This window comes from Drosophila obscura, unplaced genomic scaffold (genome assembly GCF_018151105.1).
Source record: "Drosophila obscura isolate BZ-5 IFL unplaced genomic scaffold, ASM1815110v1 contig_9, whole genome shotgun sequence".
Lineage (NCBI taxonomy): Eukaryota > Metazoa > Arthropoda > Insecta > Diptera > Drosophilidae > Drosophila > Drosophila obscura.
Genome location: NW_024542883.1, coordinates 3,340,945 through 3,359,577, shown reverse-complemented (window position 1 = coordinate 3,359,577; position 18,633 = coordinate 3,340,945). Strand labels below are relative to the sequence as shown.

At 36.5% G+C, this 18,633-nt stretch overlaps 2 protein-coding genes and 1 long non-coding RNA gene across 9 annotated transcripts in view; 1 reads left to right on the top strand and 2 right to left on the bottom strand.

Annotated features, from left to right (window-relative positions):
• Positions 1 to 18,633, bottom strand: part of LOC111073958 (zwei Ig domain protein zig-8) — a 57,267-nt gene that overhangs the window by 25,237 nt on the left and 13,397 nt on the right. The gene's annotated exons all lie outside the window — the stretch shown is intronic.
• On the top strand, positions 2,516 to 3,027 carry LOC111073960. Its single transcript, XM_022366530.2, has 2 exons — positions 2,516 to 2,641; positions 2,714 to 3,027. Exons 1-2 carry the CDS (start codon positions 2,573 to 2,575, stop codon positions 2,927 to 2,929), a joined length of 285 nt encoding a protein of 94 aa, XP_022222222.2. The 5' UTR covers positions 2,516 to 2,572; the 3' UTR covers positions 2,930 to 3,027.
• Positions 13,178 to 14,351, bottom strand: LOC111073961. 3 transcript variants are annotated; one of them, XR_002607766.2, is made up of 4 exons: positions 14,142 to 14,351; positions 13,986 to 14,073; positions 13,680 to 13,926; positions 13,178 to 13,619 (listed from the first exon to the last, which is right to left on the bottom strand). It is a non-coding gene; the product is annotated as an uncharacterized LOC111073961 (long non-coding RNA). The 3 variants fall into 3 exon arrangements; XR_002607765.2 differs by having other exon boundaries at positions 13,180 to 13,619; positions 13,680 to 13,930; positions 13,986 to 14,089; XR_002607764.2 differs by having other exon boundaries at positions 13,182 to 13,619; positions 13,680 to 13,930.

The following is an 18,633-nucleotide window of genomic DNA, read 5'->3' as shown; positions in this document are numbered from 1 at the left end:
TTCATCTCGATTGACGCCAGCATGCAGCAGCAGTGCTTTTGCCTAAACTTGTACACAATCGATTTGTCATAGAAATATTAGTTACAATTTAATAACAAAAACCTTTGTCTTATATATTATATTTATTTTTATGCCAGGCTTTAGCCCTTTTCTTATGCAAAGTTGTATTTAATTTAAAATACTTTTTTTTTATTTTAGTATAGTAAGCCATCAAATAAATTGATATCGCATGTTGAAAATTTCACTGTCCACTAGAACACAATGCCAAATACACCTGGCCCTCGCTTAACACGAACTCTTTTAATACGAAAATACACGGCTATAAATTTGCTCCCTTTTCCTTTTTAACACGCTCAAAACCTCTTACTTACACGATTGCAAATTAATCGAAATTAATTTTTTGTCAATTATGCCTTAGTGTGTTTTTGTACGCATGGGGAGCGCGTAGTAAAAGGGAAAGCTCTGTTCCGCAGTAAATCTAAAAAAGTTGTTCTAACAGATTTGGGGCCTTACAAATTGTTAAGGAACTTTGGTTTTTTTTTTCATTGTTATTTTCTATTTTTAACTGAATCCTTAATTTCGGTTTCGGCCCAACGGCCGAAATGGGATCAAAACGGAACGGACTTGTAATTTTGGTTTTACCGAATAGTTTTAGTGCTTTACAAATTCTGATCCGCTCATCGAAAGACTATTTAAGGGAGATGGAAAAAATACTTTTACCTTATAAAGAGCGTTCCAAAGAAGCTTTAAAAGCCACTAAACAATCAAAAATTACTGATTTTGTTGAAAAACAAGAAGAGCCACCAACAAAAAAACATTTTGGTTAATTAAAAACAAATTTGAACAATAAAAAAAAATTTGTTTGCCTACATGCCAGAATTCTAGGAACGTAACCACTTATTTTTTACTAAATCCGTATATCCGCTTAACACGCTTTCGCTTAATACAAGATTTTCCAGGAACGTAACCCCCGTTTTCAGCGAATGCCGAGTGTACTGAGACTGACAACAGCGGTGCAAGTCAGAAGATACAACCACTGTGCAGATTCCTACCCTCTCACAAAAGCTAAAACAGTGTCATGGCACTAATAATATTTCTGCAAATATATTTGCTCTGTATCTAAAACAGACCTTTAAACATACATCCATACATAAATTAATACTATTAATTTTATAGTGATGTGATTAGACCATGCACTGTGGATACTTTTTCGACTTTTCCTGAGTTCTTAAAGTCCAAATGTCGTAAAAAATACCACACAAAAATCATCATTTTTGCATTTCAATGCTTTATATTTCCCAGACGGTAAGCTAAAATCACAAAAAGTTTGGGCTTACCTTGTAGCTGTTTTCTTTTCAAAATAGCAAAGCTTTTTACAACCAGACGTAAGATACTAGAGTTACGTGAAAAAAAGAAGCGCTACCTCTGAAAAAAGGTTTAGAAAAAAATATCTGAATTCAAAAATTCTTAAAAAAAATTTTAAAGTCCCATATCTATCAGAAAAAGTTGGTTTGGATCCTTGAGGAAAAAAAACGTTGGTTTTTGTCGAGTAGTGTCATAATGCTCCGGAAAATTAATCAGCCAAAACTCTGCAGCGGTACGCGACTCGCGGTCAAGAAATAGATGAATAACGTGGTGGAAGCAACGATCTTAGCTGGACTTAGCTGTCTCCATTCCTAGGATTCCCATTATCCCGACTGATACTCCATTTCAATTTAAAAGATTGTAATTTTCCATTCGGATTCGGATTGCTTTTCACACAGACAATTGTATGTTATGTGTTCCAGTGTCTGTAAACCAGATAGCCTTCATTTTTACGCGCAGAATGGAGAAACGAAAAATATTGTATACCCACAAATATTACAAAATTAAATGTATTTAAAACTTTTGCTTTGTTGTGTTCCTCATTTCTTATGCGTGCAACCACAAAATGCCACAGCGAAACGTGGCAGGGTACACCTAGTATATACTGTATATATAAATGTATGGACGTACAACATTTATGTTAACACAACTTTCTATCACCGAGCCGAATTAAGTTTAACATAATTTGGCCTTTCGGCCCACTCTAATGTACATATGTATGTACATAAGTCGAAAACATCAAGATCAATTACGATATATAGCAAAAAGCTGGCATAAATCGGTGCATTCGATATTCGAGTAGAAAGAAATTGTGTTGTGTTTATCTATACAACTACTTGAAACTCGGGTCTTGGCTGGTCACTTGTCAGCTGAGCAAGCATTCGAATTCTGATTACGTGTTAAAAACGTGTGTACATATATACATAAATACATATACTCTAAAAGGAACGGGAATGAGGGATTGGATTGGAGGGGCGTATGAGATTTCGATGAATAAGCGTAGAAGCGACAATAAACAAACCACAAGCCCAGCGGACAGCTGGACAGTTCGGAAGAGGGGAAAGAAATCGGGTGCCGGACCAAATCACCGTACACCATGAATAATACGAGTATAAACAAATTGAGGGCCAGCCGACGTTGACGAGCTCGTCGCAAATTCAGTTAGTGTCAGTCCTCAAACGAATTCATTTGTTAATCTGGAACAAACATGAACAGCATCAACTACGCAGTGGAGTTTGCACATGACGAGAATATACTGGAGAACTGTGAAACGGCTGTAAGCATTGATATTGATTAAAGCAGAAGGCGGCTTCTCCCAACTGCAAGTAAGGGTTAACTTTCATTTTAGTCCTATCTATCGGAATGCTTGGCCTCGCTCAGCTTAGATGGGGAGGGCTCCCAGCGTCTCCGGCAGAAACTTCTGCTCTACAAAGCTGAAGCTGACTTTTTGGAGTCGAATTTCGACGCAGAAAATTACTATGCTCAAAAGGAGGAATTGATCTTCAAGATCGTCTGTGAAATCAAAGGCATTGACTATGATCAGTGGTTGAAGAAGAAGCTGTAGACTTGCCTTAGCTTAGCTTTGGACTCAATGTTTGCTCCAATTTAAATACAAAAAAGTTCTGATAACTAATCTTTAAAATAAAGTCTGAATTCATCCTACACGTCTTCTTTTGTTAATTGTAAGCTGGCAGTCTCAACAAAGAAAATTGTTTTCGTTTTTTCGACAATAAATGCTCATCTCGAAAATCAAACACAACAAATAAGGTAATCTCAAAGACCAGACAAAGGAATTCTGTATGACTTTATATGCGGGCGGTCTTTAGTACAATTCCTTAACTATATATTAATTTAAACTATTAAATGACACGCACACAAGCCCCTAATGCCTTACGAGACCTATAATTTTCCACGCAAAGAATATGGGTATCAAGGATTGGCCTATGGCTGGGGCTGGGCTAGGTATGCGCTCTGTCCTACTTAGTGTCTTAGAATGTCAGCCTGACTGCTTCGATTATTGCGTTGACAACAACATGCCAGTGCGGAAAGATCATTTGCTGAATTTAATTCGCAAGGGCTGATCAATGCCAGTTAAACTTGACCGTTAAGAGATACACTGAGAGAATTGAGAAAGAGAGTACACAAGGATTTTAGATACAAGCAGAAAGTAAAATAAAAGCAAAACGTCCCATAAAGTAAATATTAGGCTGGGCCAAAAAACTTTTTTTCGAAAATAAAACGAGACAGCCCCTAGTTTTGTTACCTTGGATTTAATAGTAATTTACATGATTTTATTTTATTTTTTTGTAATTTTTAGAGGTTGCTACCGAATTTTACAAACAATTTTAATCAAGAAAATTCAAAAAAAAATAATTGGTGAAATCTATTGCATATATATTGATAACATACATATCGTCATTAATCAGTTATTGGCAGTAAAAAACCTGCACAAGCTAACACTAGTTAAATAAATATATCAGCCTCAGCTGAACTTCTTGATTTTCACCAATCGTTAATTTTTTAGCAGTAACTAAAAAAAAAAATTAAAATACCTTATTATCAATATGAACTAGTTTCTAAGTTTCAATATTATTTGAAAAAACCGACGAATTAAATTTTTTTGTAATGTATATTTACCCGAAAATTTGTATTTTCTTTTCTTGGTAGCAACCCCAAACATTAAACTAAAAATTTGAAAAAAAATTGTATACTTTTATTGAATAACAAAGAACAGAATTGGAGGGTGTCCACATAAAAAAATTAAAACAAAATTTGTTGGTCAAATTTTGGCCCAGCCTAGTAAATATTCTTAAATATAATTATTATAACCAGAATAAAGACGAAAACTCATACTCATCTAGTATTCTGCTGGGTCGTATCGTAATCAGGTTCTTGCTGCCCTCCACTTTGCCACTGTATGATAAGTATTTCCTTCACCCTTTGCATACATTTATTTTGTGTGGTGGATAAGCTCATGTGGCGAAGGCAGCTGTTGATTATTTTGGTGCTCATTTGGGAAAAAGTGAATTTAGTTTTTTCGTATGAATTAAATTGAGCTGACAGTCAGCCAAGTAAACCTGTCGAAAGATATCTATAAAATTAGACAGAGAATTTGCTCCATTGCAATGCATTGGAGGGGTAGGGCGAAAGGTTTACACTTATTCCGCCCTGTCATACTTCATTAACGTTTAGCTAAACATGTCGGAATACCAATCCAACTCATTGAAACTGAACTTCTGGAAAGAGGAATTCGACCTCATTTAATTAATCATACACACACCTTTACTCACCCACAGACTCCGCTGACTAAATTTTAGTCAAACCGATTGCACAATCCAGCCCTAAACAAATAAATGTGAAAACACATAGACCAATGGTGCTCAAAATTATATTTGCAGAAAACTTCTTCCACGTCTCTAATACCTCACTGGGTGTAAGCCGTGTAATTAAGAAAAATTCGCCGTCGTACGGTTAGCGGCTGGTGCGTACGTGCAAGGACCTCGATCCCCAACGTATTAATAACGTCACAAAGTTGCGCTCGAAAATTTATCGAGATGCCGACGTTGCGACGTCCCTAGCGCCACTTCTAACTCGCCCTTGCCCACCGCCCTCCGTCAGCTGTTACCAGCCAGCGGAATTCTGTTTGGCTGTTACCACTCCATTAGCCAGGGCCCCCATTTCAAGAGCCCATTGCGCTTGACGGCCCGTCCACAATTTGGGTAATTTATTTACAACGCGGCATATAGGAAAAATTTAAATTTCGTCCTATTTGATTACACTACTCAACCAAATCGAACTTTTTTTCCTCAAGGATCCAAACCGACTTTTTCTGATAGATATGGGACTTTAAAATTTTTTAAAGAATTATGGTTTACCTGTGAAAAAAAGAAGCGCTACCTCTGAAAAAAGCTTAAGAAAAATACCAGTTTTCAAAAATTCTTCAAAAAAAAGTTCTGACATAGAAAAATAAAATATCATCAAACCATTTCTAGGCCCCAAATCTTTAAGAATAAGTTGGTTTTGTTCCTTGAGGAAAACTCGTGTCGACTAGTGTTATACTTACAGAAATTGGGCTCAAAAATTACATTTTCCTCCTTCCTTCTCCTTGTCCTTCTCTGCGAGAATTTTGTTACCCAATCTTTGTGAAGCATATTTTCAGCTGAAAGTCAGAATACCCCGGCAAGAAATCGAGACTTGGGTCTCGGTTCTCTGCTGCACAAATAATGGTTTTAGACTTTATCGATTGAAAGGAAATATAAGAACACTGAGATTATTATTGTATCATCATAGATGCCCATTAACCATCAAGGGAAAGTTTTAGTAGAGTTCAGTACACGACTTGCCCACACAGATCCAAGCGGTAATATCTAAGTGGAAAGAGAAGGTATCTTCCGACCCAAACAAGGATTAGAAGCTACTGCTCTGGGCTGGACAATACTTCGAGTCTGGATGGGAAATATCTGAAGACGCAATGATTTGGGCCATAAAACTGTCAAAGTACAATTAAACACTCTTTGACGAACGGCAATGTGTGTCTGGGAACTTTTGAGAGCGCAACTTTTCGGCCGTAAGGTCATCACTCAAAGCGAAACAGCATTCTGCATTTAGACAAAAAAAACCAGAAAGAACGTGCGAGTCGCTTCTGTGGACGCGACTCTACTTATACCCGTACTCAGTCAGTACATACATTTTTGAGCATTCAATTTTTTAGAATTTTAGAATTAAAAAAAAAATTTTACATATTACCTTAGTAAAATGGCTATATGTGCACTGCTTTAAAAGACGTTTTTTTTCAACACCTATTTTCTTGATTTATTTTATATTTTTATTTGGTTAGCTGCTTATAACTACAAAACAAAAGGCATAACAAAATTCCATATATATTTTTTAAATACCAAAAAAAAAAAGTTTTGTATGTTTCACATAGAAAATGGTTATAACAGCAAAAACATATTTTGTATCGAAAAAAATGTCCAGGGAAAAAGTATTTAGAAAAATGAACTCTGTTAATAACACTAGTCAACACGATTTTTTCTCAAGGAACAAAACGAACTTTTTCTTAAAGATTTGGGGCTTAGAAATGGTTTGATGATATTTTTTTTTTTCTATGGCAGAACTTTTTTTTGAAGAATTTTTGAAAACTGGTATTTTTTTTTAAAGCTTTTTTCAGAGGTAGCGCTTGTTTTTTTCACATAGCTCTAGTATCTTACGTCTAAGAACTTTGCTATTTTGAAAAGATAATTAAAACAGCTAGAAGTTAAGCCCAAACACTTTGTGATTACAGCTTACCGTCTGGGAAATATAAAGCATTGAAATGCAAAAATGATGATTTTTGTGCGGTATATTTTACGCAATTTTGACTTTAAAAACTCAGGAAAAGTCGAAAAAAAATTATATTCTGTGTCTTCAATTTTTTTTTGTATAGGTGCACTAATTTGGCGTCGTTTAAGGTATCGCTCATTAAAATCTATGGAGAGACTTTGGAGCTAAGATTCGTTAACCAAACCTAAAAAATGAAAAAAAAAAAAGAACAAAAAATACCTTTTTGATGGTTGCGGGCCCAACTGCCAATTGGGAACAAAGCAAACGAAAAAGGGTTGTACATTTGGTACCTGATCGCGATCCCAATTCCCAATGGGCAGTTGAGCTCGCAACCTTCCAAAAGGTATTTTTATACCCGTACTCAAAAAAGAGTTAAGGGGTATATTAGATTTGTGGTAAAAGTGGATGTGTGTAACGCAGAGAAGGAAACGTTTCCGACCCCATAAAGTATATATATTCTTGATCAGCATCAATAGCCGAGTCGATATAGCCATGTCTGTCTGTCCGTCTGTCCGTCTGTCTGTCTTGTTGAGCGCCTAGATCTCAGAGACTATAAGAGCTAGGGCAACCAAATTTGGTTTCCAGACTTATGTGATATCCCACTGCTACAAGTGTATTTCAAAATTTCGCCCCGCCTCCTTCCGCCCCACAAAGGACGAAAATCTGTGACAGGCACAATTTTAAAGATACGATAAAACTAAAAACGCAGTATCGTAGAGAATGACCATATCTACCAGACTGCCGAATCTGAATCAGATCGGATCATAATTATAGCCAGAATGAAGAAATTAATTTTCAGTTGCTTCCCCTCCCCCTCCCGGTCCAGACAACGGAACTCATTTTCCTTCTCGCTCGCACACGCTGCCGCGTTCAGTGCGCGAGCAACCCCTAGCGGAGGAGATGTAGAATATGAATGGAACATGTACAATCTACATGTTAGATGTAGAATAGACATTGTAGATGAGATGTAGATAGCAGATGTAGCAAAAAAATGTAAAAATTTTTTTTTTTTCTAAAATTCTAAAAAATTATAAGCTCAATAATGTATATACTGACTGAGTACGGGTATAAGTAGAGTCGTGTCCCCAGAAACGACTCACACGTTCCTTCTCGTTTGTTCATTTTTTCTATATTTTAGGTTTTGTTAACGAATTTTAGCTCAAAAGTCTCTCCATAGATTTTAATGAGCGATACCTTGAACGACGCCAAATTAATGCACCTATACACAAAAAAATAGAGGACACAGGATATAATTTTTTTTCGACTTTTCCTAAGTTTTTAAAGTCAAAATTTCGTAAAAAATACTGCACAAAAATCATAATTTTTGCATTTCAATGCTTTATATTTCCCAGACGGTAAGCTGTAATCACAAAGTGATTGGGCTTAACTTCTAGCTGTTTTAATTATCTTTTCAAAATAGCAAAGTTCTTTACAACCAGACGTAAGATTCTAGAGCTATGTGAAAAAAACAAGCGCTACCTCTGAAAAAAGCATAAAAAAAAAATACCAGACTTCAAAAATTCTTCAAAAAAAAGTTCTGCCATAGAAAAAAAACCATAATTCTTTAAAAAATTTTAAATCCCCATATCTATCAGAAAAAGTTGGTTTGGATCCTTGAGGAAAAAAAATTTCGATTTCGTCGAGTAGTGTAATTAATAGAGTTGCCTTTATTCTCCTGAAGTTTCTGCAGCCTGCGGGGCATTGATCCTGCCAAGTTTTGAAGAGTTGATAGTTCAATCTTGGCCCATTTTGCAAGGATAGCTTTTTTTAAATCTTTCAAGGTATCGAACTGCCTTGTACATGCATAAACTTTTGCTGCAAGGATGCCCCACAGATCCTCAATGGGATTTAAGTCCGGACTCATTGCCGGCCACTTCATCAATGGAATGTTGTAGGTCTCGAAAAAACTCATTGTAGTCCGGGCAACATGAATCGGTGCATTATCTTGCTGGAATGTCCATTGGTCACCATGGAAAGGCTCAGCAAATGCAAGAAGTTCACTATCTAATAGTTGAATATAGGCTTGAGAATTCATTCGGCCGGATACAAAACATATTGGAGACTTGCCTTTAGCACTAAAGGCAGCCCATATCATAAGCGATCCACCGCCATGGTTCCGCTTGTGACAAGTTGCTCGTGGATGACGCGGATCCCTCCAGTATTTATGATGGCCGTATGGACAGTCTAAATTGAATTTTTTTTCATCACTAAAAATTTTATTTTTAAATTCGACGTCCCAGAACTTGTGTTGTTCATAAAAAGCCATGCGCGCACCTTTATGCCGTTTAGTTAAACGGGGTTTGCCAACTTTGTTTTCGTATAAGAGGTTCAAATTTTCGTGCAAACTTTGGCTCACACGATGCCTGGTGATTGTTAATCCGAGTTCTGCTTTGACTTTGTTGCAGCTCATCATGTCTTCGGTTGCTAACTGACGCATGTGCCGTTTTGTCCGGTTGCTGATGGTTGGCACTGGACCAAGGCGACGATTTATGCGGTAACCATCTGGATCTTTTAAAAATTTGGAAATAGTATTTCGATGTCGATTCATTAGTGAAGCGATTCGACCAGTTTTCATGCCGGCTATTTTCATTCCCTTGATCCTTCCTTGTTCTTCCTTAGACAATTCAGTACCACGAGGCTTTTTTAACTAAAACTGCAATTTTATGTAATATTTGCGATGGTTTGATGCAAAATTGAGTATTTACGTACTAAATCAATCCTCTTGTCACTTTTTCTGAAACGATGCTAACACAGCCACTCTCAAAACATGAATAAACATGAATGCACATATAACCGTTTTCTACGTATAGCTCGACTTTGATCTCTTATTTAAGCTAACGGTACCACAGATGGAGTTCAAAGAAGACGAGAATTTATGGTAGCTGAGCACAAACATAAGAGATAAGAACTGCATATTCAAAACAAACAGGCAGCTATTACTTTTAAAGAAAAATTGAAAACAAATTCTGCACATATAGCCATTTTACTAGGGTACTTCTTTTTGCTACATCTGTTATCTACATCTACATCTACAATGTATATTCTACATCCAACATGAAGATTCTAAATGTACCATTTAAATTCTAAATCTGAAAATTAATTTCTTCATTTTGGCTGTAATTATGATCCGATCTGATTCAGATTCGGGAATCTGGTAGATATGGTCATTCTCTACGATACTGCGTTTTTAGTTTTATCGTATCTTTAAAATTGTGCCTGCCACACGTTCTTTGTGGGGGCGGAAGGGGGCGGGGCGAAATTTTAAAATACACTTGTAGCAGTGTGATATCACATGAGTCTGGAAACCAAATTTGGTTGCTCTAGCCCTTATAGTCTCTGAGATCTAGGCGCTCATCAAGATGGACAGACGGACTGACGGACATGGCTATATCGACTCGGCTATTGATGTTGATAAAGAATATATATACTTTATGGGGTTGGAAACGTTTTCTTCTCTGCGTTGCAGGCATCCACTTTTACGACAAATACAATATACCCCTTAACTCTTTTTTGAGTACGGGTATAAAAAATAGTAAATGGTGTAAACCCACCCCCACCGGCACCCGCGCACTGGTAACTATCGTAAGAAATTATTTCATTCTTTTATTGCTTAAGCCAAATAGCAAATTAATAAAAATAAAAACACGCTTGAACAACTAAATACGTAAACAAAACCCCGAATACAGCTGCAGACCACATTTGTTAAGACTCTACTACTACACAAAACTGTGCTTTTCTCAGAAAATTCAGAAAGTAACTAATTTTCGACTAAGTGATAGATCAAGCGGCTGAATAGCCGACCCCATAAAGTATACATTATATTCTTGATCAGCATCAATAGCCGAGTCGATATAGCTATGTCTGCCACCACAAAGAACGAAAATCTGTGGCAGCCACAATTTTGAAGATACGAGAACACAGTATCGTAGTGATGGCCATATCTACCAGATTGCCGAATTTGAATCAGATCGGATCGTTATTATAGCCAGAATAAAGAAATAGATTTTCAGTTGCTTCAACCACCTCCTCCAGCGCGAGACCCGATACTCATTCTCTTTCTCGCTCGCACACTCCGCCTCGTTCAGTACGCGAGCGCCCCTAGCGGAGAAGATGTAGAATCTACAGTTTAGATGTATGTATAAGCTAGATTTTAAATGTGCTATCCATCTACAATGTAGATTATACCTTCTTTATAAGCTACATTTTAAATGTGTTATCGACATTGTAGATGTAAATGTAGATAACAGATGTAGCTAAAAAAAAGTAAAATATTTTGAAATTCCAAATAAATCATAAACTCACAAATTTAGATACTGACTGAGTCGGGTATAAAAGTAGAGTCGCGTCCACAGAAGCGACTCACACGTTCCTTCTCGTTTTTATTTGCATTGCTGTCAACACTCGGCAGTCCAATCCTAGCTGCTTGGCTTGTCTCAGATGGCTATGTCAGTTAAAATTTATAATTCTAATAAATTCTATGAAACATATTATCATTCTTCCTTCTGTGTGTTGCTGCTTGGCTTGTCTCAGATGGCTATGTCAGTTAAAATTTATAATTCTAATAAATTCTATGAAACATATTATCATTCTTCCTTCTGTGTGAAAAAATCTAGTCAACTAAATAGGTTAAAAATAAATAATATACATTAGGCTGGGCCAATATTTGACCAACAATTTTTTTTTCCATTTTTTCAAGTGGACACCCCCCAATTCCGTTCTTTGTTATGCAATAAAATTATACAATTTTTAGTTTAATGGTTGGGGATTGCTACCACGAAAAGAAAATACAAATTTTTGGGTAAATATACATAACAAAAAAATCTAATTCGTCGGTTTTTTCAAATAATATTAAAACTTAGAAACTAGTTCATATTGTTAATAAGGTATTTTTATTTTTTTTTTAGTTACTGTTACAAAATTAACGATTGGTAAAAATCAAGAAGTTCAGCTGAGGTTGATATATTTAGCTAACTAGTTCGCAAAAACTTGTGCAGATTTTTTACTGCCAATAACTGATTAAGGACGATATGAATGTTATCAATATATATGCAATAAAGTTTTTTGTAAAATTCGGTAGCAACCTCAAAAAAATAAAAAAAAATAAAATCATGTAAATTACTATTAAATACAAGGTAACAAAACTAGGGGGTGTCCCGTTTTAAAAAAAAGTTGTTTGGCCCAGCCTAATATACATACATCTATCTATAAACATATATAAAAATGTTGCGTTCGTAACTCCAACATCTATTCGAAAAGTACTGAACCTTTTGAGCCCAAATTTAGACACACTATAGAGTTATGTTTAAACTTCGTTTTTATCTTCTTTTTATATCAATACAAGCGACCGAAGAAATATGCAATTCATTGAGAGTCCCACGTTTAATATTTTCTAAACTCGATCTACACCGCTGCAGCGGACGAAATAAATAACTGTCTCAAATATTCAACAAAGATGTCTACGAACTCAACAATGTGATTCAGTCCAGTATTCAGAACAACGATGTGACCCATAAGTCTATTAGCACCGTCTTGGAATCAGATGAAGCGATTAAATGGAAAGACAAAATATATATACAATATATTAAACTTAAGCCTGAAATTAGCCATAAAAAGGGAATGTGCCACAGCGAAACGTGGCAGGGTACAGATAGTATACATATACAAATTTCAACTTGAGCTTTCACTCTCACTAGAAGATGCGACAAACTTCTAAGTCCATCACAGTCATAGAAACGATATAGAAAGCTACGATTGTTCCTAGATTTTAAGATTGGCCTTAACTGACCAGAGCCCAAACTCACTCCATAGCAGAAGCAGTTCATTGTCTGCTTCTCGATTAAACTGCAAAAAAATGGGTAAAATTCCTTTCCTATTAAGCTAAACATCGACCGCAATAATTTTCCCTGACATATACATAGATACATACACACAAAAAAATAAATAAAAAAAATGAAGTTATTTTTCTTGACAGAAAACTTGTATGCTGCTTACTTGATCATTAAACACAGAATAGCCAAAACTCTTCGACCACAAACTATCATTTATCTTTCAATAAGGTCTGAAGGTCCGCGGGTTCGGTGATGAGAGCCGTTGGGGATCAGGTAAGCATCTTTCAGTTCCATGTATATAAATTTGTTTGCGCAGTTGCACGTAGCCAATAAAATGCTCAAAAAGTGTATGCAAGGTATCAAGTAGAAGTCTGAAAAACATTCCTAAATAAATAAATCATGATGGGTTTTTCTTTGGGCACGACTTGACTGAACTGTTTACCCTACCACACGCTTGACGGAACTTAATAGACTCTGGATTTTTTTATAATTTTTTTTTATGTGGCGACTTTGACTTAAATTTCTGGCAACATATATTCATACGGTACCGGTACCCTCTCTTCCCACTTATTATTTTTCTTTTATGGGAACAGCGAAAAAGCTTCGTCGTCTGAAGCTAAAATTCCTGGCTTGTATTACTTTAAATATAATTCAGCCCCTAAGTATCTGATGTATCGCACTCATCTCCAGCTTGCTTTTCAAGCAATATTTTTTCATTAGCCGGTGCTGGCGAGAGATCCTGAGTTAGCGCAAATTATTTTCATTTATTTAATTGCTTAATGGAAGAGCGAACGCAATGTTTATGAAAATTTCCATCGGATACATTAATGTCCAACGAACTCGCTTTATGGACCTAATGAAGCAGTTGGCTTACATACAAATTTCATACATTTACATCTTTCCATCTTAAATATGCAAGATATTGAAGGATTCTAAGAAACCATATCTTTTGTTCTTTTTTCCAAATTATCGTAAAAATGGATTCAGGCTCGGCAAAATACAGATCACTTTATATATGGTCAGATCTTCGACGCCAGTCGAAGTCCATGCTTAATATTTGGCCATATTTAATATATGTACTTAATATGTAACATATGTAACATCCTAGTAAGAAAAAATTTTGGTAAAACAAACAACAAATGTGGGAAAGGCACGTATTCATACAGTTTTAGGAGCCGTACATGGGTATTAAAGCCTTAACATCTGGCAATCGCGACGCTCTCATACCACCCGCTCCTTCGATAGTGAGGCCTGGTTCTGGTTCACTCGCAGCTTCCTTTAAAGGAAATCATTCAAGCGTGAATCAGGTGTTTCGTTCCCTCTTTAGTTGTTTGCTGCGCAAGCATATTAATGAGGCCCATATTCCTAAAGTGCTGCCCAATTACATCGAATTTGAATATAGCGAAGACATCTTCCTGAAGACATTAACAGTTACTTTGTGTCCTTTGCTACACCTAGCTGACAGCTTACTTGTACAGAAACCTCTTCCAGTAGGAATCGCAACATTACATACATACTCACATAGGTATGTATGTACGAGTAAGTATAATGCTCGCACCTGTGCAGTGGGGTAACTATAGTTCTGCTTGAAAAAACACCAGAAACCCGTAGGAAACATTTGCTTACCAAATAGTTTGAAGCGTTTGAAACCAGGTCCTTTGGGGTTGTGGAAATAATATGTGTACTTAGATACATTTTTGGTTTTATCGTGTTCGTTACTAGCTGTTTTAGCTCCGATTGACGGATAGTGCATACAAAAATATTCCACACTAAATACTAATCATGTTTGAGCATGCAACACAAAAACAAATTTTTGGTCTTCAAAATAATTTTGAGTACACATACATAGTACAAATACTACATATGTATGTATGTTGTCAAGAATTTGTGTAAACTTGTTTTGAAGTCCCACATCAATATCAGTCTATTTCCACGATTTGACAGGCAACGTTGCAACGTTTCAAAACAGAAGCGCAAAATTGCATTTAATTGATTGGCAAAGCAGAATTTTAGTAGAAAACTGCCAAAGACGTCAAATGGTAATCAAGAGAAGCCGTAAGAAATTGTTTCCTGGGCAGAGGAGAATCCAGCGAACCAAAAACGGGACGAGTGGCAGAAAAAGGGCGCAGGAAGCTGAGAATACAATGCAATTTCACTATAAGTTGAGCGAACAATTGAAAGTTTCTTAATTGTAATCCGGCGCCATACATAATTTCGGAGGAGGGGTAATTTGAAAATGAGCAACGCAACGCTAACATGGGGGCAAGAAAAGGATGGCTTAATGCTCCATTGGCACATATTTTATAAGATTTGATATAATGGTTGCGACCGCACGCAGTTTTCTGGCAAAAGTACAAGGGCATAATGCAAATGTCAATCCAAATACTTGCAAACATTTGTTTGTATGAACATTCAAATATGTATATTAACGTAGGAAAGATGGAAAATGAAGTCACCTTCACCACGCGCTATGTTATCCGGAATTTCGCGGAATGCTTTTTGACAAGAGAAATAAGATAAGAGTAATAATAGAATTCAGTAAGCACAACATACTCGAAATGTCAAATACTGTCAAAACTTTCTGGACGCGTTAATTGAAAAATGTCTGAAAAGTAATCAACGACAACTTTTCTAATTTTCAAATGAAACAGAAGCAAACAGGTGAGATAGAGCTGAGTGAGAGAGTCATTGTGCTCGTCAAGCAGGTGGCTGGGAAGTCTTACGAGTATGGGGAATACTCGTTTGGAAGCGGATGTCAACGGCACTGCGAGGCGCGTTCAATCACATTTCTAATTACCAAGTTCCCTTAGGTAATTAACTTTGCATGCATTACACAAATTACACAAACAATGCGAGCGTCACACCGAAGCTTTATCAACTCAATTACGAGGAGAGAAACTCTCCCATCTCCTAGTCGAAGTGTGTCGCATAGATGCTTTTGCGAGATAGCCAACAAATAAGCTTTGTTTGTAATTTGGCGAAATGGTTGGGGCTGTTGCTGCTCCCACTCCATTCGTCTCCTCCTTCCGCTCGCACAGCCTAGTATATCAGAGCGCCACAATCGGGAAAAGAAATGGGAGGGCCTAAAGGCTACAGCTGGTTCAGAGATCTTTGGCTCAGTAAATACTCGCAATTTTCTGCCAGTTTTTAAATATTTTAGCATTCTGTATACCCTGAGATCGTAGACTAGGCGTAAATACATCTATCAGGCAGGCTCCGGTTTTCAATTTCACAAAAAAAAAATGTGATTTACTTTTTAAAATGAAAAGTCAGGCGCTCCTGCACTCGTAAAACGCAAGACTTTTCCGTTTTCAAAACGGCAACAATTCCTTGCCGAAATGAAAATTAAACGGCTTTTTATACATCTAAACAAATCTAATTGCAAAAGGAAAAAAAATAGATGACTTATTGATGCATAAACATGAATTTGAAACCATTACCTGGGCAATTGAGCTTGTGCCCTTTTTATAAATAATGTTTATTTAAACCAACCTCCTAATTATATCTGAAAAAATTAGTCAGTTCAAAAACAAAATATGAATTCATCTTAACAGCTGTGCCAGCCCGATTTGGCTATCGATAAATCTCTTTTAAACATAACCCCTAACCATACAGTATATGGCTCCGGCTTTCACATGACTTTTTCATTTCAAGGCGCTTTGGAATCCACAAAAGTGAATTTATTTACTCCCTGTACTGTTAAGCGCAAATTTGTCTGCTGTTATACCCACGCGTTAGTGCCAGCTCATACAAAAAGGCCCAATTCGGGCTGCCACAGATGAAATATGTTGCCGTTTTGAAAACGGAAGTCTTGCGTTTTAAGAATGCGCCTGACTTTTCGTTTTGAAAAGTAAATCACATTTTTGTTGTGAAAGTAAAAACTGGAGGCTGCCTGATTAATATGATTACCCGCGAACTTGTAGCTTTCTATGCGCCAAGGCCCGTTTGAATAATAAAATTATAATTCAATTATTAAGTACCCATTTTAGTTTGATAACACTACTCGACAAAAGATATTAAGCTTTCAAATTCAAATTTGATAATTTTTTTCCGGTATTTTTCCCCGAAATTTTGACTTTAAACACTCAGGAAACTCAGGAGACGTATTAATAAGGTTAAGGTATCGTTTGTAAGAATCGATGGACAAACGGCCAAGCTGCGACGACTTAAACCTCATTTTACCTGAAAAATATCGTCCGGTCCAACAGCCAAAATGGGATTGCAGGAAACAAGAAGGACCTGTAATTTTGGTTTTACCGAGTCCTAAGTATGGATATACCTTGGATATATACCCTACCTGTTAATGTCCATTTGGGCTGTAATTGTTGTGGACAGTTACTTTTATTCCTTATACCTAAGCCTTGGTGTGGATAGCTGATATGGTCAAATATTGACCTTTTTTCCTTCACAGTTTCTGCTCCTGCAGTCTAGCTATTCATAGAAAAGGATATATAACTCTGTACCTATAGTATCCCTGCCTCAGTGTAGTTCATACAGAATATGATCGTGTGTGTCCTAAAAATACTACTTGTTTCTAATTGAAAGCAATTGAAATGGATAACTCAAGCCGTTAATTTTCATGTGTTTACAAAGCAGGCCATTTTGCTACAAATGTGGAAAGTATAGGAAAGTAGAGTAGATTAAATATGACTAGCAAGGAAAAAAAATTCGTTGTTACCGAAAAGTTGCAAGAACGGTATGAAGACAACTTTAAAGTCAGGCCCAAAAGTATTGGCGAAGAGTGGGCTCCAAGCTGTATATGCAAAAGGTGTAAATTGAATTTTACAGCATTTAATAAAGACGAAAAGTAAGTTACCCTAAATCACAAGCTATTAAGTGTACAAAAATACTAAAAATAGCTGCATTTGTCAACTTTCCAGAACTGCAACGTTCTATGCAACCAAATATAAGATACGTAGGTTATGCGAAAAATAGAAGCACTACCTCTGAAAAAAAACAAGGCAAAAATAGCAGATTTTAAAAAATTCTTAAAAAAAAACTAAACCATAAAAAAAACATAATTCGTTACAAATTTTTATATCCCGAAATCTACCAGAAAGGGTTATTTTGGGACACAGATTTGTTTGTGTTTATTTAATGTATTTTAGGATAGGTTATAAGCGTGATACAATTGGTGCTTATATTAGTTCTCGTAAAAGTATTTCGGGTGGACAGCTTTATTTTAACTTCTCAACGACACGACACGAACGACTCTGCTCACAATGACGCTCGGCAAGGTTCTCGATTCATTGTTATCGACTGGTGATCAGAGGGTTGCCGTATAACTTGCACCACTTCTAGTGTGCCCCTTTTGTCATTGCCCGCCAGCTTCAAATCCCACATATATAGACACAAGATGCCCTTGTGCTCCATGAATACCAGGCATAAACATTATCCATACCCAGCAATAAAAGTCATACGAGTAATCATTAAACTCGCTACACGTTCATTCCCCAAGTGTTAAAACCACAACAGAGAACTTTCAGACCTCACTCCCGAAGAGGAGGCCACAGTTAAATAAGGACATATAGCATAACAGTGCTTTCCTTCTGCTTGGTGGCCTCCGAGTTACAATATGTATGCTGATTAACATGAAGGACGCGCTAGCTTGTCGCTTGTTTCCCCAGCTCCCTTGTGCCTTCTTTTCTACGATTTAATTAAAGTCTACATGTGCTAAGTAGGTTTTATTCTTGGGTTGCTTATTTGGCTTCGCTTTTTTTCTCTGCCTTGTATCTAACATTTGCTTTCCGCCTGCTGGGCATAATTGATTTAGGCATTTAATACATTAAAGTTCCTTATACTTATTTGCCATTTTTTTGTTTTTGTATGCTGCGCTACTGAGAGTACATTGGGAATGCGGTTGAATTTGTAAAAGTACGTAGAATGTTATTGATCTAGACTTTTTGTCGATTTTTAGGTCCGGTAACGAGTTTTGCACTGAATTTCCACATTGCTGAAAGATTTATTTATATTTACGAGTAAGTTTGCTTGTAGTACACTTTGCATATGAAAATACCAATATACTTGCTCAATCATGCGTTATGGCTTACAAATTTATGGCATCGCAGTAAAAACATTTCAAGCTAAACTACTGGGAAAAAATCAAGAGAAGTTACCT

Excerpts from the sequence above, each read along its gene's own strand:
- LOC111073960 (XM_022366530.2), top strand. The coding sequence starts at position 2,573 with ATGAACAGCATCAACTACGCAGTGGAGTTTGCACATGACGAGAATATA. Across the intron at positions 2,642-2,713 it reads TGGAGAACTGTGAAACGGCT|TCCTATCTATCGGAATGCTT; the intron begins GTAAGCATTGAT and ends CTTTCATTTTAG.